The sequence below is a fragment of the Microplitis mediator genome, chromosome 10 (assembly GCF_029852145.1).
Source record: "Microplitis mediator isolate UGA2020A chromosome 10, iyMicMedi2.1, whole genome shotgun sequence".
NCBI lineage: Eukaryota > Metazoa > Arthropoda > Insecta > Hymenoptera > Braconidae > Microplitis > Microplitis mediator.
In genome coordinates this window covers 16,614,653-16,637,888 of record NC_079978.1, presented here as the reverse complement: position 1 = coordinate 16,637,888, position 23,236 = coordinate 16,614,653, and the positions used below count along the sequence as shown (strand labels likewise).

The 23,236-nt window shown below is 28.9% G+C and overlaps 1 protein-coding gene and 1 pseudogene across 2 annotated transcripts; one reads left to right on the top strand and one right to left on the bottom strand.

Moving 5' to 3' along the window:
- The first annotated feature begins 3,033 nt into the window (after nucleotides 1-3,033).
- LOC130676027 (UDP-glucose 6-dehydrogenase-like) lies at nucleotides 3,034-14,860 on the top strand. 2 transcript variants are annotated; one of them, XM_057481981.1, is made up of 5 exons: nucleotides 3,034-3,314; nucleotides 13,053-13,522; nucleotides 13,608-14,252; nucleotides 14,349-14,492; nucleotides 14,559-14,860. In XM_057481981.1, the coding sequence occupies exons 1-5, from the start codon at nucleotides 3,302-3,304 to the stop codon at nucleotides 14,733-14,735; spliced, it is 1,449 nt and encodes a 482-aa protein (XP_057337964.1). In that variant the 5' UTR covers nucleotides 3,034-3,301; the 3' UTR covers nucleotides 14,736-14,860. The 2 variants fall into 2 exon arrangements, with proteins under 2 accessions (XP_057337964.1, XP_057337965.1); XM_057481982.1 differs by lacking the exon at nucleotides 3,034-3,314 and adding an exon at nucleotides 12,676-12,937.
- A 4,356-nt stretch (nucleotides 14,861-19,216) lies between these two features.
- Nucleotides 19,217-20,900, bottom strand: LOC130676029 (UDP-glucose 6-dehydrogenase-like; annotated as a pseudogene).
- Nucleotides 20,901-23,236: the final 2,336 nt, after the last annotated feature.

Below are 23,236 nucleotides of genomic sequence, written 5' to 3'. Positions count from 1 at the left end.
TATTTTTTAAATTAATTTTTTTTGCGTTTGAGGTAGTGCATTACTCTCAACATGTCAATTTAAGTCTTAAATTATATATAAACAATAGACTGATTTAAAAAAATCAACTATTTTTTTTTATCAAGGACACAGACTCCGAAGTTTCAATAGGGTAAAAGAAGTCACCAGTTAAAATTTGAGCCCTTAACATTAATATTAAGTACTCGCTGATTGTGATTTTTTATTTCCCATTTGAATAACATGGGAAAAAAATTTTTTAAGTTCGGAATTGTATACCTCGATAATGGCTTATTGTACAAATAAGCCCAGGATATATTTTACTAGAAAATTTAATGTTCTATAAAAAAGGACTCTTATGATTTTTTGATAAATCCATCTGTTTAAAAGTTATTTGAGATTGAAGTCAAATTTATAGTAAATATCAAGATCTTTTTCCTTTTCCATCGAAACTACCAGACTTATTACAAAATGTTAGAAAATCTTTATTGTAGACAATTTAATTTCCTACAAATTATCTTAGATAAAATTTTTTAAAATTCTGCATTGTTTTCTAGTTATTATCATTTTAATATCAAGATCTTCCAATTGATCCGAATACTATATTTTTTTTAAGATATTGATATTAAAATGGTAATAACTATAAAACAATGCGGAATTTAAAAAAATTTTGTCAGAGATAATTTGTAGGAAATAAAATTGTCTACAAAAAAGATCTTCTAACATTTTGTGATCAGTCTGATAGTTTCGCTGCTCTGTTGAAATGAATCAGTGAAAAGTGCTGCAAATCTTATACAAAGCGATACTTAGATTAACAAATAACTTTTAAGTTAATAGGTTAAAAGCTTGTCATTATTCTTTTACATAATTATTATTTTTTCTTTAAGTTTATTTAAGCTATATTATTTGTTTCGTTTCATATGCTTCTTATACGTTATATCATTGTTCAAAATTTATAACAATGTTTCGAAATAAATTTATGTACTCGATTGTAATTTTAATTATTCCTAGCAATCAAACTCTCCGCAAAAAAATTTTTTTTTCTGATTTATTAGTTTTTATACATTGTATTTGAGTTCTTTTTACTGAAAAGAGTATTAAAATTTTAAATATCATTGTTATATATTGAATCAACGACAGAAATAATATTATTTTCTTGATATTCTAAAATTTGATATTATAATTTTTTGAAAGTCGCGCGCTTGCGAACCGGATTTACATCTTTCTTCGTTTAATTCTGTCCTACTCTAACAGTTTTAGGCGCTTTCTTTTAAATTAAGTCATTCTCTTAAGCAGCGCCACCATAAATTTCTCTGATTTTATGGACACTTTTAATATACAGAGAGAGTGCTCCTTACCTCTACCCTCTATACTTAAATTATAACTCGATTTCTAATAGTGTAGATTAAAATCATTCTCAATCAACACGACAAAAAAAAGACAAATCCTACCAAAAACAGATTCTCTGTATAAAATCGCGCCAAGTACACGTTTAAAATTTTTTACAATTAAGACAAGATTCTTTTTACAAAAAAATGAATCAAATCGAAAAAATACCAAGTACCTAATATAATTCGAAATCATGGAAAACATTTTCATAGAATTGAACAAAAAATTGAAAAAAAAAAATTTCAATGTACTTGGTGTGCCTATAAACTGGAAAAAAAGAATATCATTCAATTTAATTGGAAAATAATTTATATGCGAAATCAATTCTAAAAATTTTGCTTGAATAAATTTAGTAACGCACACCAAGTACATTGAAATTTTTTTTTTTTTCAATTTTTTGTTCAATTCTATGAAAATGTTTTCCATGATTTCGAATTATATTAGGTACTTAGTATTTTTTCGATTTGATTCATTTTTTAAAAAAAAAAATCTTGTCTTAATTGTAAAAAATTTTAAACGTGTACTTGGCGCGATTTTATACAGAGAATCTGTTTTTGGTAGGATTGCTCATTCAGAAAAAAAATAAAAAAATAATAATTTTAAAACCCTACCCCCCCCCCCCCCTTTTAAACATTTCGAATATCAACTCATAATACATAATACAATGCTTTATTATTGTTGAAAAAAAATGTGACCGTAATGAAGAAGAAATATTAATGTTATGTCTGAAAATTTGAACATATTCTTTTATTAATTCTCTTCCAAATATTATTTTAAAATTATTTTAAACGAACATATTTGTTTGCCAGTCGGTTAAAAGTACTTCAAAAGCAATTAAAGGGGATAAGTTAAAACCTGTTCAAGGTTGGAGTGCAGCCGACACGCTATGAGGCTGCATGCAACCGGGCCTTAGCAAATAGTAATAGAAATATTGCACGACTCATGATGCGAAGCATCAGAGTGTGCTTTACGATCGAAAAATTTGTTTTACCTCACTTCGGCAACTATTTTAAGTATATTAAGCGTGAGTCACTCTTTGGCGATAGAAGTTTCTTTCGGAAAATAAAACCAAACCAGATATTTCCAACTTTTACTGAACGCCATATGAAAAATAAAATTTACTTACTATAATTTGGAATATTCAGTTCAAGTAACAAATACAAAAATTATAAAACTAAAATTTTAACACGACCATTTTAAATGTTAAAATAACAAATTTAAATGGCAAAAGAAACATAAAAAGTACAGAGTTTAAATCTGAACTTGCATATATATCCATTACTAGAATCATAATTATACCAAAATATTTAAATCAAATTTTAAACCAAGTATAACAGATTTGAACATGCAGGTAAAAATATTATTTTTGAGGATTGTTAAAATAGAATATGTTGTAAGCAGTGACAATCCTCATAGCCCAGGCTCGTAGTTTCAGGTACTTGGGACTCATATCTCTGACGTCAGAGTGACGTCAATCGCACCCCCATAGACCAGCTGGAATAGTGGGGCTAGAGAACAACGAAGATATATGTACGCAGTTACGGCACGACCCCCACTACTCTCATCAGGTAGAGTCACATCTTATACACCCGCAAACTTATACCTAAGTTAGATTAGTGTTAGTATGTGGAAGATTCTCGAGTAAGTGGTCACAATTTTAAAATAAAGTTAAAACTTAGCGTAGGCTGTTAGCCACCTAATAATAATGTTTTAATCAGCTTCAAATTAGTGTAGGCTGGTAGCCACCTAATAATAATAAGTTAAAATCAGGTTCAAATTAGTGTAGGCTGGTAGCCACTTAATACGTGTGAAATAAAATAAAAAAAATTCATTTAAGTTGAAAAAATGCGGTAGTTAATGTACAAGTTGAATCTAAAAAAAAAAACAAAATAACATCAAGAAAGCAACAAAGCTCATGCAAGACACAAGTAAGTCAATCTCTCTCTATATATATAGGGTAACTAGTCCGGTCTGTGACCACTCACCAGTGAACGACCGGTATGCAGAAGAATGATCATAATTATTTTAAAATTAAATTAAAAGTTATTATTTACTTGTAAATGTAATCTAACATGTCTTCATTATTATTAAATCACAACGAATTGAAGTGATCTATAAAATTATCATTGAAAATAACTAAAATTATATAGAGGATTGAAGAGTTATTAAAGAAATATTGAATTTGAACATAAACGTTTGAAAAAAAACATTTTTAAAAACGATGTTTCAATAGTAGTAATTGATTTTTTTATAAAACAGTAAATTTATAATCATTTATATAAGTATATCCCAGCAAACGGGATCGCATTGAATCGCATTCAGTTTTCTATCCGATTCAATCCTGTTTTTGCAATGGCCGTCTTGTCAATCCGAATCAATGCGATTCAATGCGACACGTTGATATAGGCTAAGTAGGAAATTTTTTTTACCGATTAACTCAAAATTCTAGATTACCGATAGCCGAAGTTGAAAAATTTCAATACGATTATAATATGACTCAAAAATAATTGAGAGAAAAAAAATTATTTTAATACAGAGTGTAAATAGAAAACATCTAGTAAAATTATAGCTTTTGCAATCATTTTGATGATATCATATTTTTTTAGTAAAATAATTTACTAAGCACGAAAAATTGAATGACTGTGAAAGTAATTAAGTTTAAAGGCATGCATTTATTTATTTAAAAACTACAAACTATTGAACTTTGTTAAAATATAAATATTAAGGGAGATAACCACTGTGAGGATCGAAAAAATAGATGATTTTCGAAAATTTTTTTGACTGGAATAATAAAGGAATTCGGGGATCGGGTTTTTTTCTTGTTTTATAATGTATACATTGAAGATAATTCTCCTAAATTTTCATCAAAAAATAATATGTTGTTACAAAGTTATAAGCATTTTTGTGGAGCAACAAAAAAATTTTCCCCACCACGTCGAAATCTCTAACCCAAAAACGGATTATCAGAAACAAAAAAACCAAACGGCGTTGTAATGTGTATGCATGTGGTTATCGTTCCACGTAGGGGATTTTGAAAATTTAGATTTGAAAAATAATGGCGACATATTAAAAATTTTTTCGTTTTTTTTTTTCTCATTTTTTTGGATTCAAACAGCCCTAAAAAATCTTAAAAATCAAAATTTTCAAAATTCACGTGCAACTTTAGCTACTGAATAGACGAATACGGCATAAAAAAAAGTTGCGAATCGGTTCATATTTATGCAAATTACAGATGCCACCAGTTCAAAAAGAGTAGTTTCGAGAAAAACGCGTTTAAAGTTTTTAGTCGATGCAACGGTCAGTTGACGCACTGTCACAAAAATGACTATAACTTGGAAAATATTCGGAATTTTCATATAAAACTCTAGATACATATTTTTGAATATAGACACTAGACTGATTCAAAAAAATCGACTAATTTTTAACTTCCCGCTAAGAAAATTGTAAATTTTCAAAAATTCGGGAAGTTATTGGTTTCGGTCCGATTTTTTTTTTCTGCATTATATCGAAAATATTGTTGGAAATGACGAAAAAAAAACTGTGAAAGTTTGAGCTCTTAATATTAATATTAACAACTGCCGCATCGCAATTTTCTATTTCCCGTTTAAATAACATGGGAAAATTTATTTTTCAAGCTTTGGAATTTTGTAGCTCTCGGTGGGACCAATACTTTCAAATGTTCGAGACATATTCTTGCAGGAAATTTGACGCTCTACAAAAAAGGTCTCTTATAATTTTTCGATATTTTTATTTCTTCAAAAGTTATTCAAAGTTTAAGTTATATTGAAGATAAATTTCTACATTTTTTAAATTTTTTGACGCAACCATTAACTTTATCCGAAAATTTTAGAGGACATTTTTTGCAGAGCCTTTTATTTCCTACAACTTATCTCAGAGAAAATGTTTGATATTTCTCACAAGTCGTAAGTTATTCGCAATTAATTGAAAATTTAATATAATTAATTTTAAGCAACAAAATTTAGATTATTTAAGAATATACACTTTGATTTAATAAAAAAAAAAAAAATTTTTTTTTTTGAAATCTCACAGTGGCTATCCCTCTTAAAAATGTCAGATAGACAAATAGGCTAGTCGAGAAGTGAGTTTTCTGCGAAAAATCGTTAAGACACTCTTAAAAATATGGCGGTTGGTGCATTGGATTCAGAATTTAATTCTGGGAAATGGGTGGTTTTTTATTTATCCGCCATTACAAATTTCATTTGTTACAAACAAAAAACGAAGAGACAAAAATGGAGTCTCCGTTTTGTAGCTATAACTTCAAAAATATTAAAGATATCTGAAATTTAAAAAAAAGATTCTAAAAGAGGAGAAAATTTTAGTAAAATAAGTCTTGACTCCCCGAGTTGTAGCTCCATTATTTATTATTTTAATTAAACGTTGAAAGTTGGGCTCCGCGCGGCCGTTTCGGTGCCTAGGCGTCGCCGCAAAGCAAAGTATGCAACACAAAATAATTTTTTTATAACATTCAATATTAATTTAAAAATCTGAATAAATTATAGTGTCATCTAGACACTTGAAGGAATATAGCCCCGCAAAAGAATAATTTTTTAGCTAGATTTTTGATTACGTTATTTAATTGTTAATTAACAAATTTTTCGGAGACTTGAGTTTTGTGTTGCATACTTTGCATTGCGGCGTTAAATTAAAATTATAAATAATGGAGCTACAACTCGGGGAGTCGAGGCTTACTTAACTAAAATTTTCTCATCTTTTAGAATCTTTTTTTAAATTTCAGATATCTTTAATATTTTTTAAGTTATAGCTACAAAACGGAGACTCCCTTTTTGTCTCTTCGTTTTTTAGGTAGATTTTTTTAAAAATCTAGGTATTGTATTTGTCCTCATGGTCGATTTTTCAAGGAATTTTGTCACAACCGATCATAATTAGTTGAGTAGAGTCCGAAAATACCATTCGTTGAAAAATTTATATATGTATGTATATATATTAGGGTGGTCCGTTTGGAACGACTATTTTTTTTTTTTCGCTCCCACTGAAAAATATTGTTGTAGACATTGAAAAAAAAATTCTCTGAAAGTTTTAGCTCTTAATTTTAATTCTAAGTACTTTACATTTGATTTTGAAATTGTCTCATTTAAAATACATGGGAAAGTTGGGATTTTTTTTTTAATTCTCTATAACTCAGCCGCATTTTAAGTTATCGGGTCGCCGTTTGCGGCATTTTTTAGGTAATTTGATACTCTTCAAAAGTCTCCTTAATAGTTTTACTCGGACTCTAATTGTTTTTTCTGTATTGGTAATGAAAATAATTTTTTTAATAATAATTTGGGTTTTTAGTTGATATTAACTAAATAACGAAATTTACAGAAAAAGTGCAGATAACGATTTTTTAGGAAATTTTATTCGCTACAAAAAAGGTCCTCTTAGTTAAGTAGCTTAAGTTCTCCGTTCACGTGATATAGGGATTTTAGTAATTTTGTAAATAAAATATTTGTCAAAAATTTTTCCGAAGTTCATCAATTTGACCCCTTCTGATTTTAATGACTGGATTAAATTAATGAAAGGAAAATTATTTACTGATTTAAAATTGAAATGAAATAGCATTTGGTGGAATTTTTTGACAAATATTTTATTTACAAAAATACTGAAATCTCTATATCACGTGAACGAAGAACTTGAGCCACTTAACTAAAAGGACCTTTTTTGTAGCGAATAAAATTTCCTAAAGAATCGTTATCTGCACTTTTTCTTCAAATTTCGTTATTTAGTTAATATCAACTAAAAACCCGAATTATTATTAAAAAAATTATTTTCAGAACCAATACAGAAAAAACAATTAGAGTCCGAGTAAAACTATTAAGGAGACTTTTGAAGAGTATCAAATTACCTAAAAAATGCCGCAAACGGCGACTCGATAACTTAAAATGCGGCTGAGTTATAGAGAATTAAAAAAAAAATCCCAACTTTCCTATGTATTTTAAATGGGAAAATTTCAAAATCAAATGTAAAGTACTTAGAATTAAAATTAAGAGCTAAAACTTTCAGAGAATTTTTTTTTCAATGTCTACAACAATATTTTTCAGTGGGGGCGAAAAAAAAAAAAATAGTCGTTCCAAACGGACCACCCTAATATATATATATATATATATATATATATATATATATATATATATATATATATATATATATATATATATATATATATGCAATAGAACCAAGTTTTGAGAACACGATTGCGCCTAGAGTCCTTATCGGATCTTAATGAAATTTTTCACACTTATTCTACTTGCGATTATCACGGTCAAGTTCGAAGATGGGCTAAATCGTTCGATTAGTTTAGAAGATATGGCTGTTTCAAATTTCCACGATTTTTCAAAAAAAAAAATTTTTATCCACTTTCAAGTTCATTTAACTTTAAAACTACAACTCATAGATAATTTCCGTAAAAAGGATTTGAAAGCTTGACTAATAAGCTTTAATTTATGACCTAAAAGTTTATATTTTGACCATTTCTTCCAATAATTTGATAGCCTTGAAAATTTTAATGGAACTAAGAAATGTTGAAAATATGGTTTTCATTCCACATAACTTATGCTTGTCCCATTATAATCCAGTTTTGTCAGTTGTATTATATTGTGCACAAAATAATCTGTAAATTTCACAGCTATTTTATATTTTAAAAGTATTTCTTTTATTATTTATGATGTATCAAATGTACCTCCACGACCTATGATTATCACTGGTCTTGTCATTATGATAGCGCCCATAGTTCTTATCAGATCTTGATAAAATTTTTTTTTCTTATGTTATAGGTAATTATCTTGATCAAGTTCAAAGATGGGCTAAAGTGGTAGATTAGTTTAGAAGTTGTGGATGTTTGAAATTTCCTCGATTATTTTAAAAAATTAGTTTTTAATCACTATTAAAGTTCATATAACTTTAAAACTAAAACTCATAGAAAATTTCTATAGAAGTTATCTGAAAGCTTGTCTAATAATCTTTAATTTATAACCTTAAGCTTTATGTTTTGACTATTTCTTCCAATAATTTGATAGCCTTGAAATTTTTAATGAAATCTAAAAATGTTGGGAATATGGTTTCTTATTCCACATAACTTAAGCATTTCCCATCATAATTCAATTTCGTCAGTTGTATTTTATTGTGAAGAAAATAACCTGTAAATTTCACAGCTATTTTATATTTTAAAAGGATTTCTTTTATCACTTATGTTGTTTCAAACGTACCTGTGCGTCCTATAATTATAACTGGTCTTGCCATCGTAATAGCGATTACAATTATGATCATATTAAGTAAATTTTCTATATACTTTGTTTACGTGAAGGTTAGTTTGGTACATTACCTATATAATGTTTTGTCAAATCAACTATCTGAAGTTCTGTATCGGAAATAGTCGTTGTCTTTTTTTTACCCTCACTCTTAGAAAACAAGCCTAATTTCATATCATGACTATACACTAACATGAATCACAAGATATGTATGTATGAAACTTTTTATATAGATTAATTGGAAAATCTACCTTCCATTTCGGCTGCCGAATGGCCTTTTTGTTTATAACAAATGAAATTTTTAATGGCGGATAAATTAAAAAATTCCCATTTCTCAGCATTAAATTCTGAATCCAATGCACCAATCGCCATATTTTTAAGAGTGTTTTTACAATTTTTCGCAGAAAACTCACTTCTCGACTACACTAGATGACAGTTCCAGAAAAATTGTCAAGGTCTTACTTTCACGTTCGACTGTCAACAAATTTTAACGGCTTGCAGGCAAAATCCCCACATCACATTCTGACCGGTATATATTTCGCCCAAATAAGTTTCCATGAAGCAACAAAATGCCCAAATCACAAATAGCCAAAGTGACAAAATGTTGAAATCACAAAATGCAAATGTTTCAATACGTTGGAATAAAAACACGCCCAAGTAACAATTCGACCAATTGAAAAAAGGTCAAAGTTAAAAAATCCTGAAATTATGCATACATCGCAGAATTCACGATTCGTCCAAGTGACAATTCGTCAAAATTATAAAATGCCCAGAAATAAAAAGGGAGGATAACCTCAGTCAATAATCTAGAATTCTACAGTACAATTAGTATGATCATAACAGTAACCAGATAATAAATAAAAAAAATCAGCAGTAAATTTAAAAACAAGATAATTGTATATCATAATAATAAATAGTACTTTTTGGAATTGAACAAGAAGTAAATTTATTATCTTTTATATTTAATAAAAAATAAATAAATTAAAACTAATTATAGTAATTTAAATAAAAATAATTATTAAACGAACAAAAAAAAATTTTTTTTGAAATTTGAAACGAATTACTTAAAGTAATTACCAACTCCAAATAAGACATTAATATAGAATATAAATATAATTACAACTTGACTAATTTCTATACATTATTTTTACGTACATGTAAATTTTCAAGTCATAAATATATCGTTAAAATTATTTTTTTATTTTTCGTAAATCAATCAATTTTAAAAAATATTAATTTTAAAGATAACTACACTTATCCAAAAAATTAAAGGAACAAAATAATTTTATAAATTTTTTAGTGATTTTTGGAAGGCTGTATTTTCGTGAAAAATAATCGTATCGAATAAACAAAAAAAAGCAAATTGAAGCTTGAAATGTCTAGTTTGAAGATATTCCAGCAAAATATTTTTTCGAGCCAGGGTTTTTGCGGAATTATAAGAAACAGGTCAAGACAAAATTTTTGTAAATTTTTTGGTTTTGTTTTTAAGGTCTACGGGGCCGGGAAAATTTTTTCAAAAAAACGAATTCATGACTCTTAGGAAATTTATTCAGCTACAATCTGCATTTTTTTGGTTCTCTGTACGTCAATTTTCTGCTGAGATATCAGCTTTCAAATGAAAAAGGATCCTTTTGTCTTTGATTATTGATATCTCAGCAAATAATGACCGCACAGTAATTTAAAGGGCAGTTTAGGAAACTTAAATAAATGCCCTACAAGCTCCATTTTCGATTTTTCCCAAAAAAAATTTTTTTTCATCCGTGATATCCATTCGAATAATCCTTAAAAAATGGCCATTTTCTGGTTTTTTAGTCGACTCATCGCTACTCTGCAAATATTGATAAAAAAAATAATGTTGCCAGGTAATTTTACAGCTTAATGTATCCTTAAAAACTCTGGAAATTTTCAGATTGATCCATTGAACCGTTTGTCTGGTCCGATTGCTCAAAGTTGTGCAAAACAATTAAAGGAACAAGTTTTGTTCCGTAAATTGTCTAATCGTTATCAAAATGAAAAAATCAATTTTTTCGGATTTTCTTTCATTTTTGTGTTAGTTATTCAGTAAATTTGAGGTAAAGAGAAAAAAAAAATTTTTTTCCGAAAAACGAAAAAAAAAAAAAAAAAAAAACTGAATAAAACGTTAAAAAAAAAAGTAAAAAAATTCTTGTTTTATCTCGTTTTTCGGAAAAATTTTTTTTTTTCTCTTCACCTTACATTTACTGAATAACCAACACAAAAATGAAAGGAAATCCGAAAAAATTGATTTTTTTATTTTGATAACGATTAGACAATTTAAGGAACAAAACTTGTTCTTTTAATTGTTTTGCAAAACTTTGAGCAATCGGACCAGACAAACGGTTCAATGGATCAATCTGAAAATTTCCAGAGTTTTTGAAGATACATTTAGCTGTAAAATTACCTGGCAACATTATTTTTTTTATTAATATTTGCAGAGTAGCGATGAGTCGACTAAAAAACCAGAAAATGGCCATTTATTAAGGATTATTCAAATGGATATCACAGATGAAAAAAAATTTTTTTTGGAAAAAATCGAAAATGGAGCTTGTAGGGCATTTATTTAAGTTTCTTAAACTGCCCTTTAAATTACTGTGCAGTCTTTATTTGCTGAAATATCAATAATCAAAGACAAAAGGATCCTTTTTCATTTGAAGGCTGATATCTCAGCAGAAAATTGACGTACAGAGAAACAAAAAAATGCAGATTGTAGCTGAATAAATTTCCTAAGCGAGTCATGAATTGGTTTTTTTAAAAAAATTTTCCCGGCCCCGTAGACCTTAAAAACAAAACCAAAAAATTAAGAAAAATTTTGTCTCGACCTTTTTCTTATGATCCCGCAAAAACCGTGGCTCGAAAAAATATTTTGCTGGAATATCTTCGAATTAGAGATTTCAAACTTCAATTTGCTCTTTTGTTTCTTCGATACGATCATTTTTCACGAAAATACAGCCTTCCAAAAATCAATAACAAATTTATAAAATTTTTTTGTTCCTTTAATTTTTTGGATAAGTGTAGTTATCTTTAAAATTAATATTTTTTAAAATTGATTGATTTACGAAAAATAAAAAAATAATTTTAACGATATATTTATGACTTGAAAATTTACATGTACGTAAAAATAATGTATAGAAATTAGTCAAGTTGTAATTATATTTATATTCTATATCAATGTCTTATTTTAACTTGGTAATTACTTTAAGTAATTCGATTCAAATTTCAAAGAAAATTTTTTTTTGTTTTTTTAATAATTATTTTTATTTAAATTACTATAATTAGTTTTAATTTATTTGTTTTTTATTAAATATAAAAGATAATAAATTTACTTGTTGTTCAATTCCAAAAAGTACTATTTATTATTATGATATACAATTATCTTGTTTTTAAATTTACCGCTGATTTTTTTTATTTATTATCTGGTTACTGTTATGATAATACTAGGTTTACTGTAGAATTCTAGATTATTGACTGAAGTTATCCTCCCTTTTATTTCTGGGCATTTTATAATTTTGACGCACTGTCACTTGGACGAATCGTGAATTCTGCCATGTATGATTTCAGGATTTTTTAACTTTGACATTTTTTCAATTGGTCGAATTGTTACTTTTGTGATTTGGGCATTTTGTTGCTTCACGGAAACGTATTGAGGCGAAATATACACTGGTCAGAATGTGATGGGGGGATTTTCCCTGCAAGCCGTATACTTCTGTATGTTGTAGTATGAACTAATAATATCAACTATCATTTTCATTGTCTTGCATTGAATGAACTGGCCCCTGGTTAGTCTCTTTCTTTTTAAAACACGTGTCCATTGATTGCAATTATTTATGAATCAATAAATTTGTAATCGTGCTTTTGTAGTAATAAATTAATAACTAATCGTGTTCGTAAATAATTCATCTCGAATTATTTATAGATAATTTTTTAAAATTAATTTTAAACTTTACTCCAACTAGTCGGATCAAGAGAATTTCTTATTGGATTACGAGCGGAATTTGATTGTAATTAATATGCGCTAGTGTTTATTTATGAAGAGCTAAAATTTATGAGGTATCTGTGATAAAATACAAGTTAAATTAAACTGTAATTCGAAGAATATTATTTCTGAAACGCCAGACTTTAAAATCATATCAAACAATTAGTTGGTGCATTCATTGTTATAAATTATCGGGTACTGTCAGTTGGAGACATTCTCGAATTTATCAGCTAACTGGGCTGATCATTGAATTTATAATTAAACAATTTTAAAAACGACGTTGGATCTGACCTGAGTAAATACATAATTATTTAAATAATTATATTTTATTTAAATGTTAATTTTTTTTTAATGATTTTAATTCTAAATGTTTTAATTGGAGGTATTTAATAATCGATTTGATGTTTCAGACTTGAAAATGACAATCAAAAAAATTAGTGGCATTGGTGGTGGGTATGTAGGTGGTCCAACATGTAGTGTAATAGCACTGAAGTGTCCGGATATCCGTGTGACGGTTGTTGATAAGAGTAATGAGAAGATAGCTCAGTGGAACTCAGAGAAACTGCGGATTCATGAGCCGGGTTTGGATGAAGTGCTCAAGAAATGCCGAGGAAAGAATTTATTTTTCTCTACGGACATTGAAGCTGCGATACAGGAGGCTGATTTAATTTTTATTTCTGTAATTACACCGACCAAGACATTTGGAAATGGTAAAGGACGTGCCGCTGATTTAACGTACGTTGAAAACACAGCGAGAATGATTGCTGAGGTGGCAACTGATGATAAAATTGTCGTTGAAAAGAGCACGGTGCCTGTTAGAGCTGCTGAAAGTATCATGAATATTTTACGAGCTAATCATAAACCAGGCGTTTCTTATCAGGTATTGCTTATTGTTTTGTTTAGTTTATTGTTAATAAAAATAATAATTGTTAAACTTATCATTAATTTGTTTGTTGTCGTTGTAGATTTTTTCAAATCCTGAGTTTTTAGCTGAAGGAACAGCAATTGATAATTTAGTGAATCCAGATCGTGTTTTAATTGGAGGTGAAGATTTTCCGAAGGGACGCGAAGCTATCGAAAAGCTCTGTAATATGTACGATCACTGGATTCCACGTGAAAAAATCTTTACCACCAACACGTGGAGTTCCGAACTGTCTAAGCTAGCGGCTAATGCATTTTTGGCTCAGCGAATATCCAGTATCAATTCGCTGTCGGCAGTATGTGAAGCTACTGGAGCTGATGTATCTGAAGTCGCAAGAGCCGTTGGTTTGGACTCGCGACTTGGTTCAAAATTCCTTCAAGCCTCAGTGGGTTTCGGTGGCTCTTGCTTCCGAAAAGATCTACTCAATCTTGTATACATATGCGAGTATCTCAATTTACCAGAAGTCGCTGCTTATTGGCAACAAGTAATTGATATGAATGAGTACCAGAAGTCTAGATTCTCGAACAAGATCATTGAGAGTCTTTTCAATACTGTCACAGATAAACATATCGCGATGCTAGGATTCGCATTTAAAAAAAATACTGGAGACACCAGAGAAAGTCCTGCTATCGCTGTGGCCAAAAATCTACTTGACGAAGGGGCCGTTCTTCATATTTACGATCCCAAGGTATTCCATTTACGTAATTTATAATTATTAAAAATTCCAACAACTTTAGAATAGAAAAGATATATCTTAATAAATTTTGTTTTTATGGTTCCACAGGTAGAAGAAACTCAAATAATTGATAATTTATCAGCTGTAGATATCGATGACGTTACAAATCGCATTAATATTTTTGACAATGCGTACAGTGCTACCAAGAACACTCATGCCATTGTCGTATGTACAGAGTGGGATGAATTTATTGTAAGTACACCTCATCAAGTGTACAAAAACGTATTCTTCTATTGTCTAACATTTGTTTATTTCCAGGAACTGGATTTCGAACGTATCTATGCAGAAATGACCAAACCGGTGTACATATTCGATGGTCGTAAAATTCTAGACCATGAAAAATTACAAAAGATTGGTTTCAATGTCCAAACGATTGGTAAACGTGTATCGCGGATCGCCACTTCTAGGACTTGGGGCAGCCCCACACAGATGTGAATTTTTTATAACTAATAATAATTTCAAGTATTAATCGCATTTAAATGCAGTATTCATTGGTAAACCACTGATGACGTAAGTCATTGAAAAGCAATATTTAATGCAATTTTGCAGCAGTATTTTGAATTTTGATGTATATTTTTGTTATTTGTATCAGTATGTTAGTCTTTAATCAACTAATCACTATGATTGTAATTAAACATTTGTAATATTTTTATAATATAAATTAATTGATTGGTATTGAATAAACAATCAAATATTTTATTTTTAATTCACATATTGTTTTTATTTAAATTTCATTAGAGCGGCGTTTCATATTACCACCGGAATCACTGGTGCCAAAATTCGAAATATAAAACATTTTCTTTCTTTGAACTAAACGAATTTTCAGGCTTTCAGGCAAAATCCCCACATCACATTCTGACCAGTGTATATTTTGCCTCAATAAGTTTCCATGAAGCAACAAAATGCCCAAATCACAAATAGCCAAAGTGACAAAATGTTGAAATCCCCCAAGTAATGATTCGACCAATTGAAAAAATGTCAAAGTTAAAAAATCCTGAAATCATACATCGCAGAATTCACGATTCGTCCAAGCGACAATTCGTCAAAATTATAAAATGCCCAGAAAAAAAAGGGAGGATAACCTCAGTCAATAATCTAGAATTCTACAGTACAATGAGTATTATCATAACAGTAACCAGATAATAGATTAAAAAAAATCAGCGGTTAGTGTAAATACAAGATAATTGTATATCATAATAATGAATAGTTTTTTTTGGAATTAAACAAGAAGTAAATTTATTATCTTTTATATTTAATAAAAAATAAATAAATTAAAACTGATTATAGTTATTTAAGTAAAAATAATCATTAAAAAAACAAAAAAAAATTTTCTTTGAAATTAGAAACGAATTACTTAAAGTAATTACCAACTCCAAATAAGACATTAATATAGAATATACATATAATTACAACTTGACTAATTTCTATACATTATTTTCACGTACATGTAAATTTTCAAGTCATAAATATATCGTTAAAATTATTTTTTTATTGTTCGTAAATCAATCAATTCTCAAAAATATTAATTCTAAAGATAACTTCACTTATCCAAAAAATTAAAGGAACAAAATAATTTCATAAATTTTTTAGAGATTTTTGGAAGGCTGTATTTCCGTAACAAATAATCGTATCGAAAAAACAAAAAAAAGAAAATTGAAGCTTGAAATCTCTAGTTTGAAGATATTCCAGCAAAATATTTATTCGAGCCACGGTTTTTGCGGAATTATAAGAAACAGGTCGAGACAAAATTTTTGTAAATTTTATGGTTTTGTTTTTAAGGTCTACGGGGAAAATTTTTTCCGAAAAACGAAAAAAAAAAAAAAATAAATAAAACTCAATAAAATGTGAAAAAAAAATTTTTAAAAATCTTGTTTTTCGGAAAAATTTTTTTTTTTTCTCTGTACCTCACATTTACTGAATAACTAACACAAAAATGAAAGGAAATCCGAAAAAAATTGATTTTTTCATTTAGATAACCATTAGACAATTTAAGGAACAAAACTTGTTCCTTTAATTGTTTTGCAAAACTTTGAGCAATCGGACCAGACAAACGGTTCAATGGATCAATCTGAAAATTTTCAGAGTTTTTAAGGGTACATTAAGCTGTAAAATTACCTGGCAACATTATTTTTTGTTATCAATATTTGGAGAGTAGCGATGAATCGACTAAAAAACCAGAAAATGGCCATTTTTTAAGGATTATTCAAATGGATATCACAGATGAAAAAAATTTTTTTTTGGAAAAAATCGAAAATGGAGCTTGTAGGGCATTTATTTTAGTTTCTTAAACTGCCCTTTAAATTACTGTGCGGTCTTTATTTGCTGAAATATCAATAATCAAAGACAAAAGGGTCCTTTTTCATTTGAAGGCTGATATCTCAGCAGAAAATTGACGTACAGAGAAACAAAAAAATGCAGATTGTAGCTGAATAAATTTCCTAAGAGTCATGAATTCGTTTTTTTTAAAAAATTTTTCCCGGCCCCGTAGACCTTAAAAACAAAACCAAAAAATTTACAAAAATTTTGTCTCGACCTGTTTCTTATAATTCCGCAAAAACCGTGGCTCGAAAAAATATTTTGCTGGAATATCTTCAAACTAGACATTTCAAGCTTCAATTTGCTTTTTTTTGTTTTTTCGATAGGATTTTTTTTCACGAAAATACAGCCTTCCAAAAATCAATAAAAAATTTATAAAATTATTTCGTTCCTTTAATTTTTTGGATACGTGTAGTTATCTTTAAAATTAATATTTTTTAAAATTAATTGATTTACGAAAAATAAAAAAATAATTTTAACGATATATTTATGACTTGAAAATTTACATGTACGTAAAAATAATGTATAGAAATTAGTCAAGTTGTAATTATATTTATATTCTATATTAATGTCTTATTTTGACTTGGTAATTTCTTTAAGTAATTCGTTTCAAATTTCGAAGAAAATTTTTTTTTGTTTTTTCGATAATTATTTTTATTTTAATTACTATAATTAGTTTTAATTTATTTATTTTTTATTAAATATAAAAGATAATAAATTTACTTCTTGATCAATTCCAAAAAGTACTATTTATCATTATGATATACAATTCTCTTGTTTTTAAATTTACCGCTGATTTTTTTTATCTATTATCTGGTTACTGTTATGATAATACTAATTTTACTGTAGAATTCTAGATTATTGACTGAAGTTATCCTCCCTTTTTTTTCTGGGCATTTTATAATTTTGACGAATTGTCACTTGGACGAATCGTGAATTCTGCGATGTATGCATGATTTCAGGATTTTTTAACTTTGACATTTTTTCAATTGGTCGAATTGTTACTTGGGCGTGTTTTTATTCCAACGTATTGAAACATTTGCATTTTGTGATTTCAACATTTTGTCACTTTGGCTATTTGTGATTTGGGCATTTTGTTGCTTCATGGAAACTTATTTAGCCGAAATTATGGAGACTATATACTCCACAACTATATACTCAAACTAATAAATTTATTAGATTGCATTGAGCAAGAGATTCGGCAAGTGACGCAGAGTAATAAAATTAATAAGGATACATTATTTCAAAGTTGTTATACCGTTCTTGATAGCAAAGAAGCGATACAGGTAGTTGGATGCCAAAAACATCAAAAAGAATTCACTAAATCGATAATCGATTATTTCTTTATAATCCGCATGCATTTCATTGCGAAACGATTCAATACCGAAAATAGAGTGTCAAGTAATGAATCGAGAAAGTATCGCAAGATGGCAAAGATGCAATAGATCATAAGATAATCGCTGTATGTAATATATATGTATATATGTATAAAATTCACATGTTAAAAAAAAACAATATATTTATATATCACTGTTATCAATAAAGTTTTCAATTATTATAAAGGCAGAACATAATTTTTTTTTTTTCCTTAATGTAGTTTAAACAAAAATTCGAAAAAACTGCGATGTTAAATTAATTAAGTTTAATTTAATCAATAATTTGGGATTATTTCAACAAGTGAGCCTGAAAAAAAATTAATAAACCATCAAACTTGTTATTCAACCAAAATACGATTAAGAATACTTTTTCTCTATTAGTTCACATGGAAAAAAGACAAATAAACTAATATTAAAATATATCTTGTGAATTATATGTGAAAGTTATTTCGAAAAAGTTCACAAGGCTTCTGCTGAGGGCACCACTTTCAAAGGTTTAGATATTTACTCCTTATGATGAAATTTTACCTCTCTCTCTCTTTTAAATATTTTTCTAAATAAAAGCAAACGTGAGAGACATCTTCAGGCCACTGGACGAATAAGCGACAATGACCGTTTCTGTCTCGGATTCGAGCTACCAGAGCCATACGAGTTCGGTCTCCTGTATATAGTCTCCATAGGCGAAATGTACACTGGTCAGAATGTGATGTGAGGATTTTGCCTGCAAGCCGTAAATTCCTGGGCCACAGAGTGATGCGCTCTAGGCGGCCATTCTAAAAATACGTTTCCCGCGGAGAAGTTTTATTAAATAAAGTGAGAAATTTAAATTAATTATGAAAATTCGTTTAGTTCAAAGAAAGAAAATGTTTTATATTTCGAATTTTGGCGCCAGTGATTCCGGTGGTGATATGAAACGCCGCTCTTATGAAATTCAAATAAAAAAAATATGTGAATTAAAAATAAAATATTTGATTGTTTATTCAATACTAATTAATAAATTTATATTATAAAAATATTACAAATGTTTAATTACAATAATAGTGATTAGTTGATCAAAGACTAACATACTGATAAAAATAACAAAAATATACATCAAAATTCAAAATACTGCTGCTAAATTGCATTAAATATTGCTTTTTAATGACTTGCGTCATCAGTAGTTTAACAATGAATACTGCATTTAAATTCAATTAATACTTGAAATTATTATTAGTTATAAATAATTCACATCTGTGTGAGGCTGCCCCAAGTCCTAGAAATGGCGATCCGCGACACACGTTTACCAATCGTTTGGACATTCAAACCAATCTTTTGTAATTTTTCATGGTCTAGAATTTTACGACCATCGAATATATACGCCGGCTTGGTCATTTCTGCATAGATACGTTCGAAATCCAATTCCTGGAAATAAATGAATGTTAGACAATAGAAGAATACGTTTTTGTACACTTGATGAGGTGTACTTACAATAAATTCATCCCACTCTGTACATACGACAATGGCATGAGTGTTCTTGGTAGCACTGTACGCATTGTCAAAAATATTAATGCGATTTGTAACGTCATCGACATCTACAGCTGATAAATTATCAATTATTTGAGTTTCTTCTACCTGTGGAACCATAAAAACAAAATTTATTAAGATATATCTTTTCTATTCTAAAGTTGTTGGAATTTTTAATAATTATAAATTACGTAAATGGAATACCTTGGGATCGTAAATATGAAGAACGGCCCCTTCGTCAAGTAGATTTTTGGCCACAGCGATAGCAGGACTTTCTCTGGTGTCTCCAGTATTTTTTTTAAATGCGAATCCTAGCATCGCGATATGTTTATCTGTGACAGTATTGAAAAGACTCTCAATGATCTTGTTTGAGAATCTAGACTTCTGGTACTCATTCATATCAATCACTTGTTGCCAATAAGCATCGACTTCTGGTAAATTGAGATACTCGCATATGTATACAAGATTGAGTAGATCTTTTCGGAAGCAAGAGCCACCGAAACCCACTGAGGCTTGAAGGAATTTTGAACCAAGTCGCGAGTCCAAACCAACGGCTCTTGCGACTTCAGATACATCAGCTCCAGTAGCTTCACATACTGCCGACAGCGAATTGATACTGGATATTCGCTGAGCCAAAATTGCATTAGCCGCTAGCTTAGACAGTTCGGAACTCCACGTGTTGGTGGTGAAGATTTTTTCACGTGGAATCCAGTGCTCGTACATATTACAGAGCTTTTCGATAGCTTCGCGTCCCTTCGGAGAATCTTCACCTCCAATTAAAACACGATCTGGATTCACTAAATTATCAATTGCTGTTCCTTCAGCTAGAAACTCAGGATTTGAATAAATCTACAACGACAACAAAGAAATTAATGATAAGTTTAACAATTATTATTTTTATTAACAATAAACTAAACAAAACAATAAGCAATACCTGATGAGAAACGCCTGGTTTATGATTAGCTCGTAAAATATTCATGATACTTTCAGCAGCTCTAACAGGCACCGTGCTCTTTTCAACGACAATTTTATCATCAGTTGCCACCTCAGCAATCATTCTCGCTGTGTTTTCAACGTACGTTAAATCAGCGGCACGGCCTTTACCATTTCCAAATGTCTTGGTCGGTGTATTTACAGAAATAAAAATTAAATCAACCTCCTGTATCGCAGCTTCAATGTCCGTAGAGAATAATGAATTCTTTCCTCGGCATTTCTTGACCACTTCATCCAAACCCGGCTCATAAATCGGCAGTTTCTAAGAGTTCCACTTAGTTATCTTCTCATTACTCTTATCAACAACCGTCACACGGATATCCGGACGCTTCAGTGCTATTACACTACGTGTTGGACCACCTACATACCCACCACCAATGCCACTAATTTTTTTGATTGTCATTTTCAAGTCTGAAACATCAAATCGATTATTAAATACCTCCAATTAAAACATTTAGAATTAAAATCATTAAAAAAAAATTAACATTTAAATAAAATATAATTATTTAAATAATTATGTATTTACTCAGGTCAGATCCGACGTCGTTTTTAAAATTGTTTAATTATAAATTCAATGATCAGCCCAGTTAGCTAAAAAATTCGAGAATGTCTCCAACTGACAGTACCCAATAATTTATAACAATGAATGCACCAACTAATTGGTTCAAAGTCTGGCGTTTCAGAAATAATATTCTTCGAATTACAGTTTAATTTAACTTGTATTTTATCACAGATACCTCATAAATTTCAGCTCTTCATAAATAAACACTAGCGCATATTAATTACAATCAAGTTCCGCTCGCAATCCAATAAGAAATTCTCTTGATCCGACTAGTTGGAGTAAAGTTAAAATTAATTTAAAAAAATTATATACAAATAATTCGAGATGAATTATTTACGAACACGATTAGTTATTAATTTATTACTGCAAAAGCACGATTACAAATTTATTGATTCATAAATAATTGCAATTAATGGATACGTGTTTTAAAAAGAAAGAGACTAACCAGGGGCCAGTTCATTCAATGCAAGACAATGAAAATGATAGTTGATATTAATAGTTCATACTACAACATACAGAAGTATACGGCTTGCAGGGAAAATCCCCCCATCACATTCTGACCAGTGTATATTTCGCCTAAATACGTTTCCATGAAGCAACAAAATGCCCAAATCACAAAAGTAACAATTCGACCAATTGAAAAAATGTCAAAGTTAAAAAATCCTGAAATCATACATGGCAGAATTCACGATTCGTCCAAGTGACAGTTCGTCAAAATTATAAAATGCCCATAAATAAAAGGGAGGATAACTTCAGTCAATAATATAGAATTCTACAGTAAAATGAGTATTATCATAACAGTAACCAGATAATAGATAAAAAAAATCAGCGGTAAATTTAAAAACAAGATAATTGTATATCATAATAATAAATAGTACTTTTTGAAATTGAACAACAAGTAAATTTATTATCTTTTATATTTAATAAAAAATAAATAAATTAAAACTAATTATAGTAATTTAAATATAAATAATTATTGGAAAAACAAAAAAAAATTTTCTTCGAAATTTGAAACGAATTACTTAAAGAAATTACCAAGTCAAAATAATTTCAAACCAAGACAAAAGACATCAATATAGAATATAAATATAATTACAACTTGACTAATTTCTATACATTATTTTTACGTACATGTAAATTTTCAAGTCATAAATATATCGTTAAAATTATTTTTTTATTTTTCGTAAATCAATCAATTTTCAAAAATATTAATTTTAAAGATAACTACACTTATCCAAAAAATTAAAGGAACAAAATAAATTTATAAATTTTTTAGTGATTTTTGGAAGGCTGTATTTTCGTGAAAAATGATCGTATCGAAAAAACAAAGCAAAGCAAATTGAAGCTTGAAATGTCTAGTTTGAAGATATTCCAGCAAAATATTTTTTCGAGCCACGGTTTTTGCGGAATTATAAGAAACAGGTCGAGACAAAATTTTTGTAAATTTTTTGGTTTTGTTTTTAAGGTCTACGGGGCCGGGAAAATTTTTTCAAGAAAACGAATTCATGACTCTTAGGAAATTTATTCAGCTACAATCTGCATTTTTTTGGTTCTCTGTACGTCAATTTTCTGCTGAGATATCAGCCTTCAAATGAAAAAGGATCCTTTTGTCTTTGATTATTGATATCTCAGCAAATATTGACCGCACAGTAATTTAAAGGGCAGTTGAGGAAACTTAAATAAAGTCCCTACAAGCTCCATTTTCGATTTTTTCCAAAAAAAAATTTTTTTCATCCGTGATATCCATTCGAATAATCCTTAAAAAATGGCCATTTTCTGGTTTTTTAGTAGACTCATCGCTACTCTGCAAATATAGATAAAAAAAATAATGTTGCCAGGTAATTTTACAGCTTAATGTATCCTCAAAAACTCTGGGAATTTTCAGATTGATCCATTGAACCGTTTGTCTGGTCCGATTGCTCAAAGTTGTGCAAAACAATTAAAGGAACAAGTTTTGTTCCGTAAATTGTCTAATCGTTATCAAAATGAAAAAATCAATTTTTTTCGGATTTTCTTTCATTTTTGTGTTAGTTATTCAGTAAATTTGAGGTAAAGAGAAAAAAAAATTTTTTTCCGAAAAACGAAAAAAAAAAAAAAAAAAAAGGCCATTCGGCAGCCGAAATGGAAGTAGATTTCTCATTGTTTAATTTTTTTCACTGTTCAAATAAAAGTTAATAATGAAATAA

Excerpts from the sequence above, each read along its gene's own strand:
- LOC130676027 (XM_057481981.1), top strand. Across the intron at positions 13,523-13,607 it reads AACCAGGCGTTTCTTATCAG|ATTTTTTCAAATCCTGAGTT; the intron begins GTATTGCTTATT and ends TTGTCGTTGTAG. Across the intron at positions 14,253-14,348 it reads TTCATATTTACGATCCCAAG|GTAGAAGAAACTCAAATAAT; the intron begins GTATTCCATTTA and ends ATGGTTCCACAG.